We start from the raw sequence: 17,699 nt of genomic DNA, 5'->3' as shown, positions 1-17,699 counted from the left end.
TTATGACAATTTACTTTATATATCATTTACCATGTATAACGGTTGACTAAACTATAAATAAGCAACAGACTCCATAACCTAACAACTCTCCCACTTGGAGATTGATCTAGTCAGCCAAGAATTTCATTCTCAAACGACGATGAACATCTTCACTGCACCATACCAATTGAGGCTTTACACAACCTCAATATTCCAACATCAACACATTTTGTCAACATGTTTGCTGGATTCTTTGTACCATCTATCTTCTCAAAACACATCATCATCTTCCTCTAACTTGGAACTGAAATGGTATCGCCTTCCGTGTTTTATCTTTAAATAATAAATCGGGTTACTCACCAACTGTATGACACTCTAACTATCTCTATAAATAATCTTTTTGTACTACTTCTTGCCCAATTCTTCCAGATAATTAGTCATCCATATCCTCTCATTTCCAGCTTCAGCTATTGCCATGTACTCAGCCTCAGTACAACACATTTTTAAAGCATAAACATCCCATCATCCATGATTTGCTCCCACTTGGTTGTATCCTCCAACTGTAGGGCCTAATCAAAGGGCTCTAGTTCCCTTTCATCAACAAGGGATAGTGTAATGAAGGTACATACATATCTGGTACTCTGAGAGTACTGGATGATCTTCTCAATATCGGTTCAGGTGTCACTTGCTCCACATCTGGTTTCTTAACAGTAGTCTAAGGAGTTTCATGAGTATCTGCTACAACATCACTAGGTGAGTTTCCCTGCAACTCAAGCTCAACTCCCACTTGCTTCGTTGTCTTGGAACCTTGCTCCACATATGGTTTCTCAGCTGTAGTCTCAGGCGTTTCATGAGTATCTGCTACAACACCACTAGGTGAGTTTCCCTACAACTCAAGCTCAACTCTCACTTGCTTCTTGGTTTTGGAACCTTGCTCCACATCTATATGATCATTTCCAACCGCACTTTCTTCAATTCTCTAGCAGTCCTTGTGAAGATAACTCGTTTCTGCTTGCTCATAACGTAGTTCTCACAACGACTCACATCAACAGATTTCAGACCTTCTAAAACTCCTTTCGTAGTCAGCATCTTCATTCCTTTCACAATCATATGTCCAAGCCTATTGTGTCATAGACTTGAATTTGAAGCACTCTCAGCAACAGCAGCCATGTTCATACACTCTGCAGTGGTGTATAAAGTTTCAGATTTTATGCCACGTGTTACCACTATAGCACCCTTCATAATCTTCCACGAACTCTTCCCTAACTCTGTTGCATAACCTGTGCTGTCCAACTAACCAATAGAGATCAGGTTCTTCTTAAGACTAGAAATATATCTAACATTCTTTAATGTCCACTAATTTCCTGTCAGAGTTTTTTTTACAGACAACCCCTTTTTCTTTAATCTCCAAATCTTTGTTGTTGGCAAGATACACATTCTCGAAATTTTCACACTTGAAATTCTGGAACAACTCTTTATTTGGAGACGAATGAAAAGATGCACCTGAATCCAAAATCCAGGATTCAATTGAACTGTCCACGCTGAGGTTTAAAACATCCCCAATGTCTTCTACTGAATTTATAGAATCATCATCATCTCCACATTTGTGATTCTGCTTCCTCTTTGGTCTTGTACAATCTATCCGAAAGTGACATTTTTCTCCACACTTCTAACACGTTACATTTGGTCTATTTGAAGATTTTTCTCGGTTCTTTGATTTTGATCGCCCTTTGTTTGGGCCCTTTAGTTTACTTCTTCCTCGTTGGTCAACACTGAGAGCACTACCAGATGAATTTCCAATTTCTCATTTGCGAATACTTTCACTGAGAACTTCATCTCGAATTTCATCAAACTTTAGTTTATCAGATACTCGGGAACTGCTAATTGCGGCAACAATAGTATCCCACGACTCAGGTAAAGATGACATCAAAATCATAGCTTTAATTTCATCCTCGAAATTAATTTCCATCGACTCAGTTGACTTACGATCATATTGAATTCAATTATATGATCAACAACAGATTCACCTTCAGACATTTGTATATTGAACAATCTCTGCATCAAACACACATTGTTCATAGCCAACAGTTTTTCGTACATATTCGACAGCGCCTTCAATTAATCTGACGTTGTATTCTTCTTAATGATGTTGAACGTCACATTTCTGGATAGTGTCAACCAGATCAACCATAAGGCTTGTCGATCCTTGAGCTTCCACTGCTCCGTTGTCATGGTATCCGACATCACTCCCAACAGAGGTTCGTGAAGACGTTTCTGATATAGATAATCTTCAATCTGCATTTTTCAAAAACCAAAATCGGATCCATCAAACTTCTCAATTCCAATCTTTAAGCTTCTCATCTTCACAAATCGTGGTGAATTTTGTCTTTCTCTAATACCAGTTGTTAGGATCGGACAACAACGCACACACTCAATCTAGATGAACACAAAGAACAGGATAGAGAAAATGCAAGGAGAATATTGGCTAAAGGTTTGTATTAATGACTTCAGACATGTACAATAGCAGAGAATATAGAGAATACAGAAAAGTACATTTTCAAAGCTCTACCGAAGGGGATATATATATAGTTCAGCTAACTATATATAGGTTTACTAGATATAACCATCTACTATATATAACTATCTACCCTATATAGCTTTACCGGATATAGCTTTTTACTATACATAGATATTTACTATTTATGACAATTTACTTTATATATCATTAACCATATATAGTTTTACCAGATATAACTTTTTACTATACATAGTTATTTACTATTTATGACAATTTACTTTATATGTCATTTACCATATACGTCATTTACCATATATAACTTTATTATGTATAATCGTTCATTAAACTATAAATAAGCAGCAGACTCCATAACTTAACAAAAAGGTCGCTTTTAAACAAATTGTGCAAGACCAAAGAGGAAGCAGAATCCTAGAGAGTGACGATGATTCTATAAATTTAGTAGAAGATTTTAGGGATTCTCTAATCCTCAACGCAGACAACCCGATTGAATCTTGGATTTTAGATTCAGATGCATCTTTTCATTCGTCTCCAAATAAGGAGCTATTTCAGAATTTCATATCTGCAATTTTGAGAAGGCGTGTACAACAAAGCTTTGGTGATTGAAGGAAATGGGGATATCTGCATAAAAATTATCATAGGAAATCAGTGGACATTAAATAATGTCAAATATATTTCTGGTCTCAAGAAGAATCTGATATCTATTGGTTAGTTGGATAACACAGGTTATAAAAGATTTTGAGAAGAGTTCGTGGAAGATTGTAAAGCGTGCTATGGTGGTAGCACGTGGAACTAAATTTAGAACCTTATACACCACTACAGTGTGTATGAACATGACTGTTGTAAGAATATGTTGGCTGTGAAAGGAGTTTTAAATGGTCTAAAATATGTTTATATGGGTTCTTGTGAGAGCTGTGTTATGAGCAAACAGAAACAAGTTCTTCACAAAAGCTAGAGAATTGAAGAAAGTGTAGTTGGAAGTGGTCCATACAGAAAGTTGGAGGCCATCTTCAGTCCCATCACTCGATAGATCAAAGTTTTACGTCACCTTCTTCAATGATTCTAGTAGGAAGGTGTGGATTTATTTCCTGAAATGCAAGTAAGATATGTTGGCCACCTTCAAGAAGTGGAAAGCTGAAGTTGAAGATCAAATGTCCGAGGTCTTACAATGGAGGAGAGTACGATTAGTCAGAATCAAAACATTTTGTGCAGCTGAGGAAATTAGATTAACGAGAACATTTCCCGGTAAAGCAAACAAAAATGGTATTGTTGAAAGAATGAACAGAACATTGAATGAGCGGGCAATGAGTATGAGGATTTATACTAGATTACCAAAGACATTCTAGGTCGATGTTGTAAATATAGTAGTCTACTTGATCAATAGAGGGTTGTCAATACTCTTGGAGTTCAAATAGCCATAAGAAGTAAGGAAAGGAAAAGAACTCAAGTACTCTCACTTGAGAACTTTTGGTTGTACTGTGCATGTTGTTGTTGATCCAGAGAAGAGTGACAAGCTTGACGCTGAGTTGTAAAGTGTTATCTCATAGGCTATGATTCTGACATGTTCGGGTACAAATTTTAGAATGACAAGAACCAAAAAATCTTGAGACATTATGACGTGACTTTTGATAAAAATGTCCTGTATAAGGACAATGATAAGAAAGGTTTTGGGACAACGAAGCAAGTGGGAATTGAGATTGAGTTGCATAACAATTCATAGAGTGATGTTGTAGCAAATACTCAAGAAACTTTTGAGACTGTTGTTGAGGAACCAATGGTGGAGCAAGTGACACATGAGAAGGTGTTGAAAAGATCATCTAGAGCTATCAGAGTACTAGATAGGTATATACCTTCATTACACTATTTGTGTTGACAGAACCAGAGCCCCTTGATGAGGCCCTATAGTTGGAGGATACAACCAAGTGGGAGCAAGTCATGGATAATGAGATTAATTGGATGGCTAGACTTTAGAATTGTGTTGTTCTTTCTGAGGCTGAGTCCGTGGCAATAGTTGAAGATGGAAAGAAGATATAGACGACAGACTATCTAGAAGAATTAGGCCAGAAGTATTTCGAGAAAATTCTTTAGACAGATAGTCAGAGTGTCATACAGTTGGTGAAGAACAATTTATCATATAAAGACAAAACACAGAAGGCGATACCATTTCACTCGCAGGTTAGTGGAAGATGGTGATGTATTTGGTAAAGATAGAGGGTGCAAATAATCCAGCAAAAATGTTGACAAAATGTGTTATGTCGGAACATTGAGATTGTGCTAAACCTCAATTGATATGATGCAGTGAAAATTCTGATAGTCGTTTGAAAATAAAATTCTTAGTTGACTGGATCATTCTCAAATTGAAATAATGGTTGGGATATGGAGTCTTTGTTACTGTATATGGAAATGGTTGTAAACGACTATTTATAATAAAAAGATGGTAGAGATATATATGATAGATATTTATATACAATAGATGGTTATATATGGTAAAACTATAATTTCATATATATATCTTTCCGCCAAATTTTGAAGATGTACTTTCTGCATTCTCTGTAATCACTCTCGTTGTAATTATCTGAAGTCATAAATATAAATCATTAACCAAAATTTCACATGACATTTTCTCTCTCCTATTCTTTGTGTTCATCAGATTGAGTGTATGCGTTATTATGCTATTCTAACTACTCTAATGCAAATCATTTATATGTGAGCTTGTCCTTTGAATTTGAACATGGTTTAGGGTAGCAATATGAGTATCTTCCTTACGTATGAGTTTGATACTCTCAGCTCATCCGTTAGAAGGCTAGTGGACATCGCAGCTGGATTCTCGCACCAAAATCAGACATCTTATACAGTTCATTACATATATAACATCATTTCGTTTTTAAGTATTTGTCAGACTAAAGCTTATAAAAACAAAATGATAAATGTTCCACTTATGCATTCCAAAAATAACCCTAATCCCCAAATTCCTGTTTTCCTATAAGATCCCAACACAACCTCTCGCTCTCCTCACGGGACTCGCGCCTTGGGAAATGGCGATTAATCAAACTTTTCTTCCGCTTCTAGCCTTGCTACTATTCCAATTACTCGTACACCACCAGATTTCAGCAGCCGCGGCGCCACCGACGGCGGCGAGTGAGTACTTGGAAGCCCACAACCGCGCAAGAGCAGAGGTGGGGGTGGATCCACTGCGGTGGAGCGAAAAACTAGCCAATCTCACAGATCGACTGGTCCGATTCCAACGCAACCAAAAGGGGTGCGCGTTCGCGGATCTGAGCGGCAGCCAATACGGCGGAAACCAGATGTGGGCAAGTGGACAGACTCTGACGCCGCAGGCGGCGGTGGAGGAGTGGGTTAAAGAGAAGGCGTTTTACAATCACGCGAGCAACACTTGCGTGGGAGACCACCACTGTGGGGTTTACACTCAGGTGGTGTGGCGGAAGTCGGCGGAGGTTGGTTGCGCTCAGGCCACTTGCCGGAAGGAAGGGATTAATTTGACCATATGTTTCTATAACCCCCCCGGGAACGTCGTCGGTGAAAGTCCGTACTAGGTAAGGCTCAACCTTTTGTATTTTCCCCCCCGTAGTGAAAGGTGAGGACATAAGGTNGTTGGGATGTAATGTGACGTCGTTTCAATAAATGCTGCTTTCAATTTTCATCTTACTTACTTTTTTAATGCCTTCTTTTGTAGATCGCTGAATTTAAAATTATTTTCGTAATAAATAATTACCAAATAAATATCTTATTTAATTAATTTTGTCTTGGGAAGGTGGGGGTGGGAATGAGAGGGATTAATTTGATGTTTTGTTTTGTTTTTTTTTTTGTTGGAAAAATGTCATAAAATATTTTTACATAAAAATATTTTAATTGAATAAAGAAATATAATGGGATCTATGATATCTAGTAGACCGAACATCACCGGTGAAAGATTAATTGTCAACCTTTCCACACGGCTATAGAGTTAGAATCTGGGGAGAGCGACCCCACATGTGCTTGCCAATTACTACATCTACTCATGTGGTCCCTCACCCCTCTCAAGACGAGTTTACAATACTAAGGTCCTGTCTAGGAGACCTTTGGCCATTTCCACAAACGATAATGACACAGTCTTCTTAACGTACTATTCTAATTGGCCTACACCTAGCTCGAAAATACTACTCCTATGGACCTTCCACTTGGTAGAGCAGCGTTGTTACATTTAATCTAGGCCGTTGATAATGCCATTGAGGTGCTAGGGTGGATAAGGTGATGGAGACTATGATGATACCATTCACATCTTCCTTAGTCATGATGATTTTGACCTTGGATCGATGTACATCGAAATGAATAATCGAAACAAAAATAATAGTACGAAGAGAGAATTTGTAGATTGTTGAAAATAACCCTTTATGGGAAACATTCATACTCATTATTAAGACGGATCAAGAAGAGATTAGTGGGGTGGAGGGGTATTTATGGTAGAGACGAACTACACTTCTAAAATCTTCTATTTTTAAAATATATAGACATTATCTCGTAGATTTGAAACTTGCTATACATAATATTATCTCATAAATTTAATGAACTTGTTCCACAAATTACATCTCCTAAATTTGTTCCATTTGTTGGACAAATTAAATCTCTAAAAAAAAAGCATTTATTGAGAATATTCTTTCGTTGCTCTCCAATGTCAATTTCACTTGGTCCCTAATCAACTCCGTTTTCTTTATAAGAAATCTCAATTCCACATGCATTTTTTTATCCTCCTATATTATGTGCAAGAACTTAATCACCATACTTAGCATGTCGAAACTTCTTGTAGTGTATATTCAACCCTGCTTTCTAGTAATACAAGTTTTTGAGAATTTTTGGGGACACCGTAACTAGAGTGAGCTGGAACAAGTTGGTATCTGTTATCATTGGGTTGGTTGTTTCTTTGTAGGCCTTTCTTTAGGCCTAACTCATGGTAGGTTCGATGTCCCATTTTTTTTTATGCTTTGGACCTTCTTCTAAGTTTCCTTGGTTGAGATGATCAGGCGGATGAAGCTCCAACATTTTTTCTCGGTTATACTTCATTGATTTTATTGGCATGCACTAAGCACCATATTTGCACCATACCTCTTTTGGTGAGTGGGATACCCATCTTGTGATAGGAAAAGGCAAATGGATGAGCTAAAACAACAATAGACTCATGTTTGATGAGGGAGTCGATCCTTTCATGAGCTTGAGGACACCGGTCGAAAGCCCAAATCGGCTCACATACATAGGTAACAAAGTGTCTCCTCACTAACTGAAGTAGCCTTTAGTTTCTTCTCATCTCTATTTTTCAGTTTCTTCTTCTCCTGATCCACTGAATGGTAGATGACAGTAAGAGCTATCATTTCTTTAGGCTCCTCAACATTATCACCATATTCGATGGAATCCCACATACCCTATGTTTATAAATTAACACCTAGGGGAATGGAGTCCCATCCCCGTTCTAATATGTAGCATAAGTGAGTTAATTGGGCTCACAAACCATGCACGTTCAACCCATTTAAATGCCTCAAAAGTTTTGCTTATAAGTGGGAAGAGGGCATTGTTTTAAATGAGGCCACATGCCCATGTCCTTAAAAGCAGCAAAATAAGGTGAGCTCAACCCGGAGGGACGGCAGCCCTCCTTAATTAAGAAAGATAAACATAACAAAATTTGGACGTATGCCATTAATGGACACACAAGGGACAAATAAAGCATTGAGGTGGTTTCAAAATTGAGTCATCATTATCATGGGCCTGAAGAACCCTAATTCTCGGCCCACATTTTATGCTCTCAACAAAGACAGCCCACTCATAGGGCCCCTCCACGCCAGAGACCCACATTTAATTTCACATTATCTTCCCTATTCAATTTTGGGCATTAAATAGATACCCAACTTGGGCGCTCCTCATCCCTATCAGGACTTTTGTAATATCAAACACATAGGCCTGAGCCATGTTGTTGATGAATTAGCTATCAATCCAAGCACTACTAAGCAAGGAGATTTATGATCCTTTGGTTAGTTAATGAATTCCTCATATGTATGGTCCAATAATATTATGAACTCCAGGATTGACCCATTACATTTAATGGACTTATTGTAATTTGACGGAATAATTTTGAATAATTTCTCCAACCCTTCATTATTTTTGTATTTAATTATGCCCCAATAACATACAAGGCCAACAGGACCACATTAGTCTCCCCACTGTAATTGAAGATAGGATGTTTTTTTTTTAATTAATGTGCAATTAATATAGAGTGAATTTCATGTATACACTTGTATAGAACCAAGTACAATAAATAGCTCCATGTTCAATGAAATATTTCATTCCTCCCGCCCTTATTTTTTTTTTTTTTTTTTTTATACGAACGGAGATCGGAGATCATGTATTAGTAACTGCATCTAATTTCTAAAAGAATCCCATCGAACTTTCTCTCTTAGTCAATTAAATAAGTGAGACAGATATAATTTCTAAAAGAATTCCATCGAACTTTCTCTCTTAGTCAATTAAATAAGTGAGACAGATAGATCAACGGGAAGAAAAGTTGTTTGTTATTCAATCAATTAATATGTTGTAGTTATGCATGTGACACATTCAACCTATCAAACTTTAGAACGGTAAAACGGTAATTATGGGTGTTTTTATGCATTAGGTTAGGGTGGTGTGAAAAGAAAGGAGAAAGGTATATTTAGAGTAAGGGTAAAAATGAGGGAGAAAGTGGAAATTGGGTGTTGGTTGAAGGAGAAGAAAGGAAAGTATATGGATTAGAGGTGTTTTCTCAAAGGGGAGAAAGGGAAAGCATCAACAGACAAATGTTTGTAGAAAGATAGGTGAAGGGTTCTTGTTGCTTCAAATTTTATTATTTTGGTTTCTAAGCTAACTTAAACATGCATGTCATTGCTACTTTCCAACCATATTTCCATTTGGAAACTGGTTTTGAGAGACAAGCAACAAACACAAAAATCTCCCCAAAACGATTGGAAGTAAGGGCGTATACGAATTGAGTTGTGTTGAAAAAGATCTTTTGAATCAACTCGAAATACTAAGTTGGTTGAGTTTGTGACCCAAGCATCCTGAATAGAGCTTACAACTCAACCTAATTAAATATTGAGTTGATTAGATATTGATTTGATTAGAGTGAGAGGAAAGTAATTAATTGGTTTTACTAATTTTGTGAGCTTCATTAATTCAAATAGATAACCCTATAAGTGATAATAAGTAATTACTAATCTCTCTAATATAAAGTAGTTAGGAAGTACAACACAATCAAAACTAGACACAGATGCATTATATTCAATTAATATATGCCACCATCTAAAATTCCTTAATAAAATGGTTTAATTGGGGAAATAAACAAATAATAATAATAATAATAATAAAAATGATTATTTTTCACTTCTTTTTCCTCTTCTTAAATAATATATAAGAGAATAGAAAATGAAAAAAAGAAAAAAGAAAAAAAAAATTGTGTTTAAACTATGTCTATATTAAATTATATATATGAAATTGTATTTAATCTAACACTCGCCAAACTCGGATCTCAGGGAGAAAGAAGGGTTTTTATCGGGGATATTGCCGGCGTGGCGTAAACCTAATGTGAGCGACACGTCACCAGTGGTGGTCCCGAACCTTATAAGCGTGGTGGGCCCCTGGATGTCAGACGTGGCAGAGGTGTTTGTGGTCCCGAATTGATGATCAGGTGCAGTGAGAACGCTGACTCGCTGACACGTGTCCTGCAGCTCTGAATCATAGTGGGTGGCGGGAAAGCAGTTTGCCACCATCGATGGAGTTGGCGGCGCCTGGGTTGCGGCGGCGGCGGCGGCGGCGGAGGAATATTGTTGGCTTTGTGAGAAGGGTGGAGGATGGCTTAGGGTGGTGTGATCGAGTCCTTTGGGTGGTGGTGGTGGAGTGGCGTCGGACTGCGGCAATGGCTGTATAGCTGCGGCGGAGGAGGAAGGCGGCGTTGGAGTTTGTGAAAGGGCATTAGAGGTAATTTGATGGGGGTTGGTTTTTGTGTCCTCATCTGTATTATCCTCATCATCATCATCATCATCTTCTTCTTCTTCTTTGGCCTCTTGTTGGTACATCTCTTCCACCATGGGTTTCCACAACCGAACCCTGGCATTAATGAACCAGTTTGATACCTGCATAAAAATATCATTTTTTTTTCATTCATCTCTCTATTACTACCAAATTACCATAAATAAATATTAAAACCCTCTTTTTTTTTTTTTATTATTTTAAAAGTTCCTATAAAACTATTCAACAACGCTAAAGATGTTTATTTTCTTTCAACTTTTTACCCTTATAAAGAAGGTTGAGTTCTTCTCTTAAAATTTTTCTCTAGGCCAGTGTTCCTCGCTAACCCTTATTTTCTTTTTCAATTGATGGATATTGGGGTTGATCAATATATAATACATAATGGCAGAAGAGGGAGAGGTAAAAGTGGGAAAATGGGGAGTTAATCAGCCAACTTTTAGAACATAATAATGGCAGAAGAGGGTAAGGAGAGCGACAGGTAGGAATGCAGGAAGGCAGGCAGGCAGGCAGGCAGGCAGCGGCAGCGAAGTAACAGCCGCTGGGTTCTGGTGAATGCCGATGACAATGGGCAGTCTGACAATGAAGGAAAAGTTTTGAAAGGGGTTTTGAATCAAAAGGTGGAGGAGGCTCCATTAATGAATCAACACACTCGACTTCTGTATCCATTGATTGAATACAAAATGAAATACCCTTTTTATTCCCTTTACATATGCATCAATCCAAACCCACAACTCTACTTTTGGCTTTCCCTTTTCAATTCGTACTAAATGGATATTTGAAAGCTTCTAGCTCCTAACATGTAAACTGTGTTCTAATACAACCCAACATGGCAAAACCTAGTAAAAACGAAGCCTACCTTAACACTGAAATAGAAGCTTTGTTAAGTTTGTTTTGTTTTCTTTTGTTACAATTAATTTCATTTTTTTCTTTTTATTTCTGTGTCCCTGCGTTTGTAGCTACTGTACTTAGTGCTCAACATTAATTAGTGTTCAGAATTTTTGTGTTTGTAGTACGTGAAGAAACAAAGAATCCAAGGACCAGACACACAACAAAACAATGAATCTAATATTTTGGTCTTAAATTCTGAGTTTGATGAGAGAGAGAGAGAGAGAGAGAGACGTACTCACCTGGTTTCTTGATAAACCAGTCTGCCTAGCCAGCAAATGCTTATCAGCATCACTAGGGTACCTGAGAGAACAAGAAATTTGAGCTTGTTTTACTTTAAACGTAGCTTTTGGAGTGTCAAAATCTAAGTCAGATATGATTTGTAGCTCCCCAATTATTGATTAAATTGGTTGCTCTCCCCCTCCCCGACCCTCCCCTCCATCATTATCATCATCATCTTGGCCGGCCAGTGAGCGAGTTTTAATGCTGCTCCCTCACTAGCTTGCCTTTTCCGACACCTTTTACCTGACCGACCATTTTTCACATCCTAGGACACTGTATCACTGTTTGATTCCCCTTTCATTTCCAGCTTTCTTCTACTCACTTACTCTCACTTACCCCTTTAACTTCGCTAACTAATGCGCGATCGTATGATATTGTTCAATTTAAGCATAAATTCTCATGACTTTACTTTGGACTTCTCCATCTTACTTATAAACCCATAATCATTCGTTAGATTAGCTAACGTGTGACTTCCCCAACAATCCATCGATTGAATTTGGACTTAATAAGTGAAATATATGTCAAGAGAGAGTAAGAAAGATACGCACGGATGAAGGAAATGCTCAAAGAGCCAGGCGCGCAAGATGTTGACGGAGCGTTCGGGGAGGCCGCGTTGAGGACGCCAAGCTTCTTGATCCATGATGCCCATTTGGTGGAAGGCTCGTTGCTGCCTAAGCCTTTGCTCCAACAGCTTAAGCCTTGGAGTCTCTCCCTTTGTTATTCCAGAGGCTCTTCCCCCATCTTTGTCCCCTAACATCTCGCAGCTTTGCTTCAGCTGCCCTACTATTGCGTCCTTCAGACACCTGAAATGCCTCGACATCGCCTTCTGCGCCAACGCCGTGTATGCCACCGCCGCCCCCAACCCCATCACCTCCTCGAATGAATTCACCACCAATTGCATCTGCTCGCAGTAATGGTTGTATCGTCGATCCACCTGCATTTGCATTTTCCCAACACCAAATTTCTTCAATCAATCCTTTAATTATACAATTCCCCAAATAATGAGGGAAAAAAAATTAATAAAGAGATGGACAAAGATTACATGCCTCATCAAGCATAGACAACAGTTTGACCTTCCTCCTCTGGTGTTCGATTCTATCAGCTGCTGACAAAGCTGGTTGCAGCTGATGATCTTTTGCGGCGGAGGAAGAGACTCCGGCGCCGTCACCGCCGTGGGAATTGGAGTTGGAGGGCAAATTTGATTTGTTCCTCTTAAACTGACCTCTTCCAACGCTACAAAACTCCTCCAATAATTCCTGTGCAGCTTTAACATACTTTGAGTTTCTCAACAAGTTGACAACTCCCAGTGGATTAGACGACCCAATTCCGACATGAACATGTTGGGGGTGATGGTGGGTTTGATAAAGTAACCCACTGGCGCTGTCACCCATTCTCAATTCCTCAGCTTTTGCAGCCTCCAAAGAGGATGATAACGACAGCGAAAGACGGCCTTCATTAGGGTTTGAAGAAGAATGGTCTCCTGTTTGTTGCTCCGGAACCACACCCCACGTGAATTGTCCAAAAGACCCTCCTGAAGCTGGGTTTGGAAGAAGCATATGAAGCGTGGACGAGACTGCCGGTGGCGGCGGTGGAGACGGCGAGCGAGGGTTAGGGTTCATCAGAAAAAGCTGCATGGCAACCGCTGAGTCAGCTGCGTTCATCGCTTCCCGATTCCCATACAACTCGGTCTGTGGCGGCGGTGGGGGTGGAGGCGGGGGAAAATTGAACATTTCCGATAAAATTCCAGCCGAATCGTAGACGTGGTGGAGCCCCGCAGCACCGGCGGATTGGTCATCTTCGTCGTCGTCAATTCCGACTAACGATGGCGGATGGGGCGGCGGGTGGAAGCCTTGAAGTCGAAGCTTCTCCTTACGGATCTGGTGGGCTATGTGTTGGTAGTGTTGCTGAGGGTCTTGGTGGGCAGTGGAGGATCTATCGAAGCCATTGGAGAAGGGCGTGAAGAAGCCTGCCGCCGCCGCCGCCGCCGCCGCGGCCTGCTGGTAGTCTTGTTGTGACATAGAATCACAATGAAATTGTTGAAATTGTTGTAGAAAAATGGTGAAAAACAAGAATTGAAGAGGGTGGGCTACAATTCCCATATCATAAAATCCTCATAATTCCCTTTCATTGTCCTCGTCCTCGTCGTCTTTCTCCAAATTTTTCAACACACAAAAAAAAGAGAACTTGATAGGAGGAGGAGGAGGAGGAGGCAAAGGACTTGAGATATCATTTTCATTACACTGGAATTGAAAGGTTGTTCTTCAATTCTTCCCATTTCTCTCTCTCTCTCTCTCTCTCCCTCTCCTTCTCTCTTTCTCTTTCCTTCCTATCTTTTCTTTTAAGGGGCTACCATTAGCCTTATGCAAAGGGAGAGACAGCACCTTCTATTAACCATGGTATCATAACATAAGCTCTCGTAACTCTACTTTTGGCTTTACCAAGACGACTCGTATCAATGAAGATGTATTCATTCATCCTTCCGTTCATATTTTTTTTTAATTTTTATTATATTTCTCTACAAATATGCCCTCCCACCCTACCCTACCCTACCCTCCTTCCCAGTTCATTGACCGAACCAGACACGTCAGTAAACAAAAGGTTAAATCATTATAACATATGATAATAAAGGGATAAGGATAGTACAAAGTCCCCTCAATCATCCGGCTTCTGAAATGTCGGTAATGCCATACCCCGATCGTTAAATCCGCTGTGTTGAGCGAGGGCAAAAAGGTAATTTCAAGAGGGAATTATTAGCAACCCCGAAGAGACAAAACTCAAAAAGGGATTGTAGCAGTGAAAGCCACACGTAACCGTTTCATGGTTTGGGATTCTCTAAATTACCAATCTACCCTGCTCCCACACCCTAATCCACCAAATTCTCTCCCTACAACAGAAAGGGTCAATAACGTCCTTAAATTTTTGTTTTAGAGAAGAAGAGAATATTTATGTTCAAAATTTGAATTAATTAAATAAAGTTGGAGAGTTTAAGAGAAATTAGTAAAGAAATTAGTAAAGAATTAAAAAGAATACTATTTTAGAGTATACATATAATGAGTCAACGAATATTTTGGAATTTTGTGGTTTATATAAAAGTTTTCCAGAAATGTGTTGTAATTATGTATTATTAAACTAAAAAATGGAAATAAGTGGAATCAAAAAAAGAAAAAAAAAAAAAAAAAAAAAAAAAAAAAAAAAAAAAAAAAAAAAAAAAAAAAAAAAAAAAAAAAAAGAGTTTTCTTAAAATTAAAGAAAACATATCGATAAAAGAAAATTAAAAATAAATAATATTTGAAGCTGTGCTACCAAACCCAAATCAAGAACAAAATCAAAACTACTTTAGTTTCCAACTGCAAACCGGATTGATTTGTGACATTTCAACCCGCTCCTCAATTTCTCCTATTTATTTTTCTACAATAATATTTCATTAATATAATTTAATCAGTGTCTTTTACTTATATACCCATGATGTTCCCCTTGTTGGATGATAAAAGTCCCACATCGGTTAATTTAGGGAATGATCATGGGTTTATAATCTAAGAATACACTCTCCATTGGTATGAGGCCTTTTGGGAAGCCCAAAGCAAAGCCATGAGAGCTTATGCTCAAAGTGGACAATATCATATCATTGTGGAGAGTCGTGTTCGTCTAACACCCCTCAATATCATATCATTGTGGAGAGTCGTGTTCGTCTAACACCCCTCAATATCATATCATTGTGGAGAGTCGTGTTCGTCTAACACCCCCTCACTTAGGGGACGCGGGAATGCTCCTCCCAACAATCCTCTACACGTGTCCCTTTTCCGTTCGGGATTATTTTGGGGAATATGATACTAATTAATACCCTAATTCTAAAGAATAAAAAATGGAAAAGAAGGGGTTAGGGAGTTTGATTTAAATCCAAGTAACCACCATGCACCTTCCTCACCCTCTTAAATCTTTCTAGCCAAACCAACCACTCTAAACTTCAACCATTTCAACCAACAATTCTCCTACATAAACACACTCTATACTTCATACTTATTACCAATTTTCCTAAAATCACTTCACAAATAACTTTCTTTTTTCATTTAAAATCGATAAGGAATAGTGAAAAAGAGAGTAAGGACGAACCACAATCGTATTATGATATTATTCTCTATTTTTAGCTTTCCAAAACAATTGTTATGTTAAGCCTGGTGTGACTTTGTTTTTTATCCATGGAGATAAGGTCTCTTATTTATATACCTATCATCTTTGTGAATCTCCAAGAAGATGGTTGAGAGTGACGATGGATGGCAATAGATGGTACTAGAAGATGATTACTATTGGCAATGGCAACCAGGTTGGAATGAGAGATGGAGGAGAAGGCTGATATTTTCTTATATCAAATTGTCTTTATTTTTCACTTCAATTTTAGATTTATACCCAACATAATTCACCGTACTCTTAAAAGAACGTAACGGATGTAACCAATGCTAATGATTGGATTTAAATATAATTTGGTGTAAGAACTTGACAACCCAACTAAAAACAAAAAATATTTGGAAATTATTTGGGAGAAGAAAAGGTAATATATGGATGAAATGAAAATGAAAATGAAAATGAAAATGATAATGGGGAGATCAATGAAAAAGAAGCACAATCATCGAAGTTTAAGAGAATATTTAAAGATCTCTTTACTTTTCAGTGCCAAAAACTGACATGTCTTTTTATTTTATTTTAAATTATTATTATTATTATTATTATTATTATTATTAGTGTGGCAGTGATGGATGTTTTTATATAGTGATTGCAAATTGCAGATTGCAGATTTTGGATAGCGACTGTTCGGCCCACAAGTTGTCTGTTGGACATCAAATCCCGACTTACTACCCAATTCTACATATCAATCAACTCTCTCCGCCCCCTCCCCCGGGACCATCCATCAACACACGCTGCTCCATTCAAACTACCCCTATGTGTCTCTCTTCTTTACTTTCCCCCTTATCACTCCATTTTAATACTTCTAATCAATTCTTCATCTTCATTACCTCATACACCCCTTCATTACTTGTATGATCCATGCCCTCCCATAAGACGGACCTTATCCAACGTGCATGACAGTCCAACTAAATCTATTAAGTCTCATATCCCTAACTAAAATAGGCTATAGAGTCTCGACCTTTGACCTGCTTCTACATACAATAGTAACTCTTCAAATAGCATCAGTGTGCTATCCTATTCAACCTCGACCAAGCTCGACCCTAGAAGTTCTTTAATACATTTATCACAACCCAATTTTTAAGGTTTTCTAGAGCATAAATAATGATGTTTAAAACATAAAACATATGTACATTGTATTTGTAGACTCTTAATTGTGTCAATGATGGACTTTAAGGTGCCCCACTATAAGTTTTTCATAGTTTTTGTTCTAAAGGCCGGTTCTAGTAATGTGTTCTTAATTGTGTCCATGATGGACTTTAAGGTACCGCATATTTTTTTTTTTAGGATCTTAATCGTGGGGTTTTGGGTTTATAAGCATAGTTCTTTTCTAAGTACCCCATTCGGTAGATTTAAGGAGAGTGGATCCTATCAAGTTGTCCACTTCCACCCTCGCCCTTGGGTAGGTTTATTTAAAATTGATCCCATCCGGCTATCCACTTCGACTCCATACACAATATATTATACTCGTCCTAACCCTTAAACACTCCCTCTAGATGACCCACAGGGTCATATGGTTTGTGAACAGCATAAACCTGATCATAATACCTACATTTGGGATTGCATGCGTCCCCCACGACGTAGTCTGGGTAATAATATGTCACAAATTAATATTTAACTACGAGTCGTGACTTAAAATGACAATGACGTGTAGTGTGTATGCATGAAATTCAAAAGAAAACATCATTTCAAAGAAAATCATGTATTTCATAAGAAGATTGTTTCAATACAAAGAACCCATATGTGACTAGTTTTTGACAAGGGAAGAAAACATGAAGGAAAAAGTGTACAAAAA

At 38.2% G+C, this 17,699-nt stretch overlaps 2 protein-coding genes across 2 annotated transcripts; one reads left to right on the top strand and one right to left on the bottom strand.

Annotated features, from left to right (window-relative positions):
* The first annotated feature begins 5,464 nt into the window (after positions 1 to 5,464).
* Positions 5,465 to 6,181, top strand: LOC111470357 (STS14 protein-like). Its single transcript, XM_023115916.1, has one exon. It carries the CDS (start codon positions 5,551 to 5,553, stop codon positions 6,067 to 6,069), a length of 519 nt encoding a protein of 172 aa, XP_022971684.1. The 5' UTR covers positions 5,465 to 5,550; the 3' UTR covers positions 6,070 to 6,181.
* Positions 6,182 to 9,983: 3,802 nt separating this feature from the next.
* Positions 9,984 to 14,071, bottom strand: LOC111470356 (BEL1-like homeodomain protein 4). Its single transcript, XM_023115915.1, has 5 exons — positions 12,772 to 14,071; positions 12,274 to 12,659; positions 11,686 to 11,746; positions 10,475 to 10,662; positions 9,984 to 10,438 (listed from the first exon to the last, which is right to left on the bottom strand). The coding sequence occupies exons 1-5, from the start codon at positions 13,822 to 13,824 to the stop codon at positions 10,036 to 10,038; spliced, it is 2,091 nt and encodes a 696-aa protein (XP_022971683.1). The 5' UTR covers positions 13,825 to 14,071; the 3' UTR covers positions 9,984 to 10,035.
* Between the last annotated feature and the right edge of the window lie 3,628 nt (positions 14,072 to 17,699).

The sequence above is a fragment of the Cucurbita maxima genome, unplaced genomic scaffold (assembly GCF_002738345.1).
Source record: "Cucurbita maxima cultivar Rimu unplaced genomic scaffold, Cmax_1.0 Cma_Scf00044, whole genome shotgun sequence".
Lineage (NCBI taxonomy): Eukaryota > Viridiplantae > Streptophyta > Magnoliopsida > Cucurbitales > Cucurbitaceae > Cucurbita > Cucurbita maxima.
This window is presented reverse-complemented; position numbering and strand designations above follow the sequence as displayed.

Coding starts and splice junctions, on each gene's coding strand:
- LOC111470356 (XM_023115915.1), bottom strand. CDS start 13,824: ATGGGAATTGTAGCCCACCCTCTTCAATTCTTGTTTTTCACCATTTTT. Junction 12,660..12,771: donor TGTTGTCTATGCTTGATGAG/GCATGTAATCTT, acceptor ATGCAAATGCAG/GTGGATCGACGATACAACCA. Junction 11,747..12,273: donor TTTGAGCATTTCCTTCATCC/GTGCGTATCTTT, acceptor TTGTTCTCTCAG/GTACCCTAGTGATGCTGATA.
- LOC111470357 (XM_023115916.1), top strand. CDS start 5,551: ATGGCGATTAATCAAACTTTTCTTCCGCTTCTAGCCTTGCTACTATTC.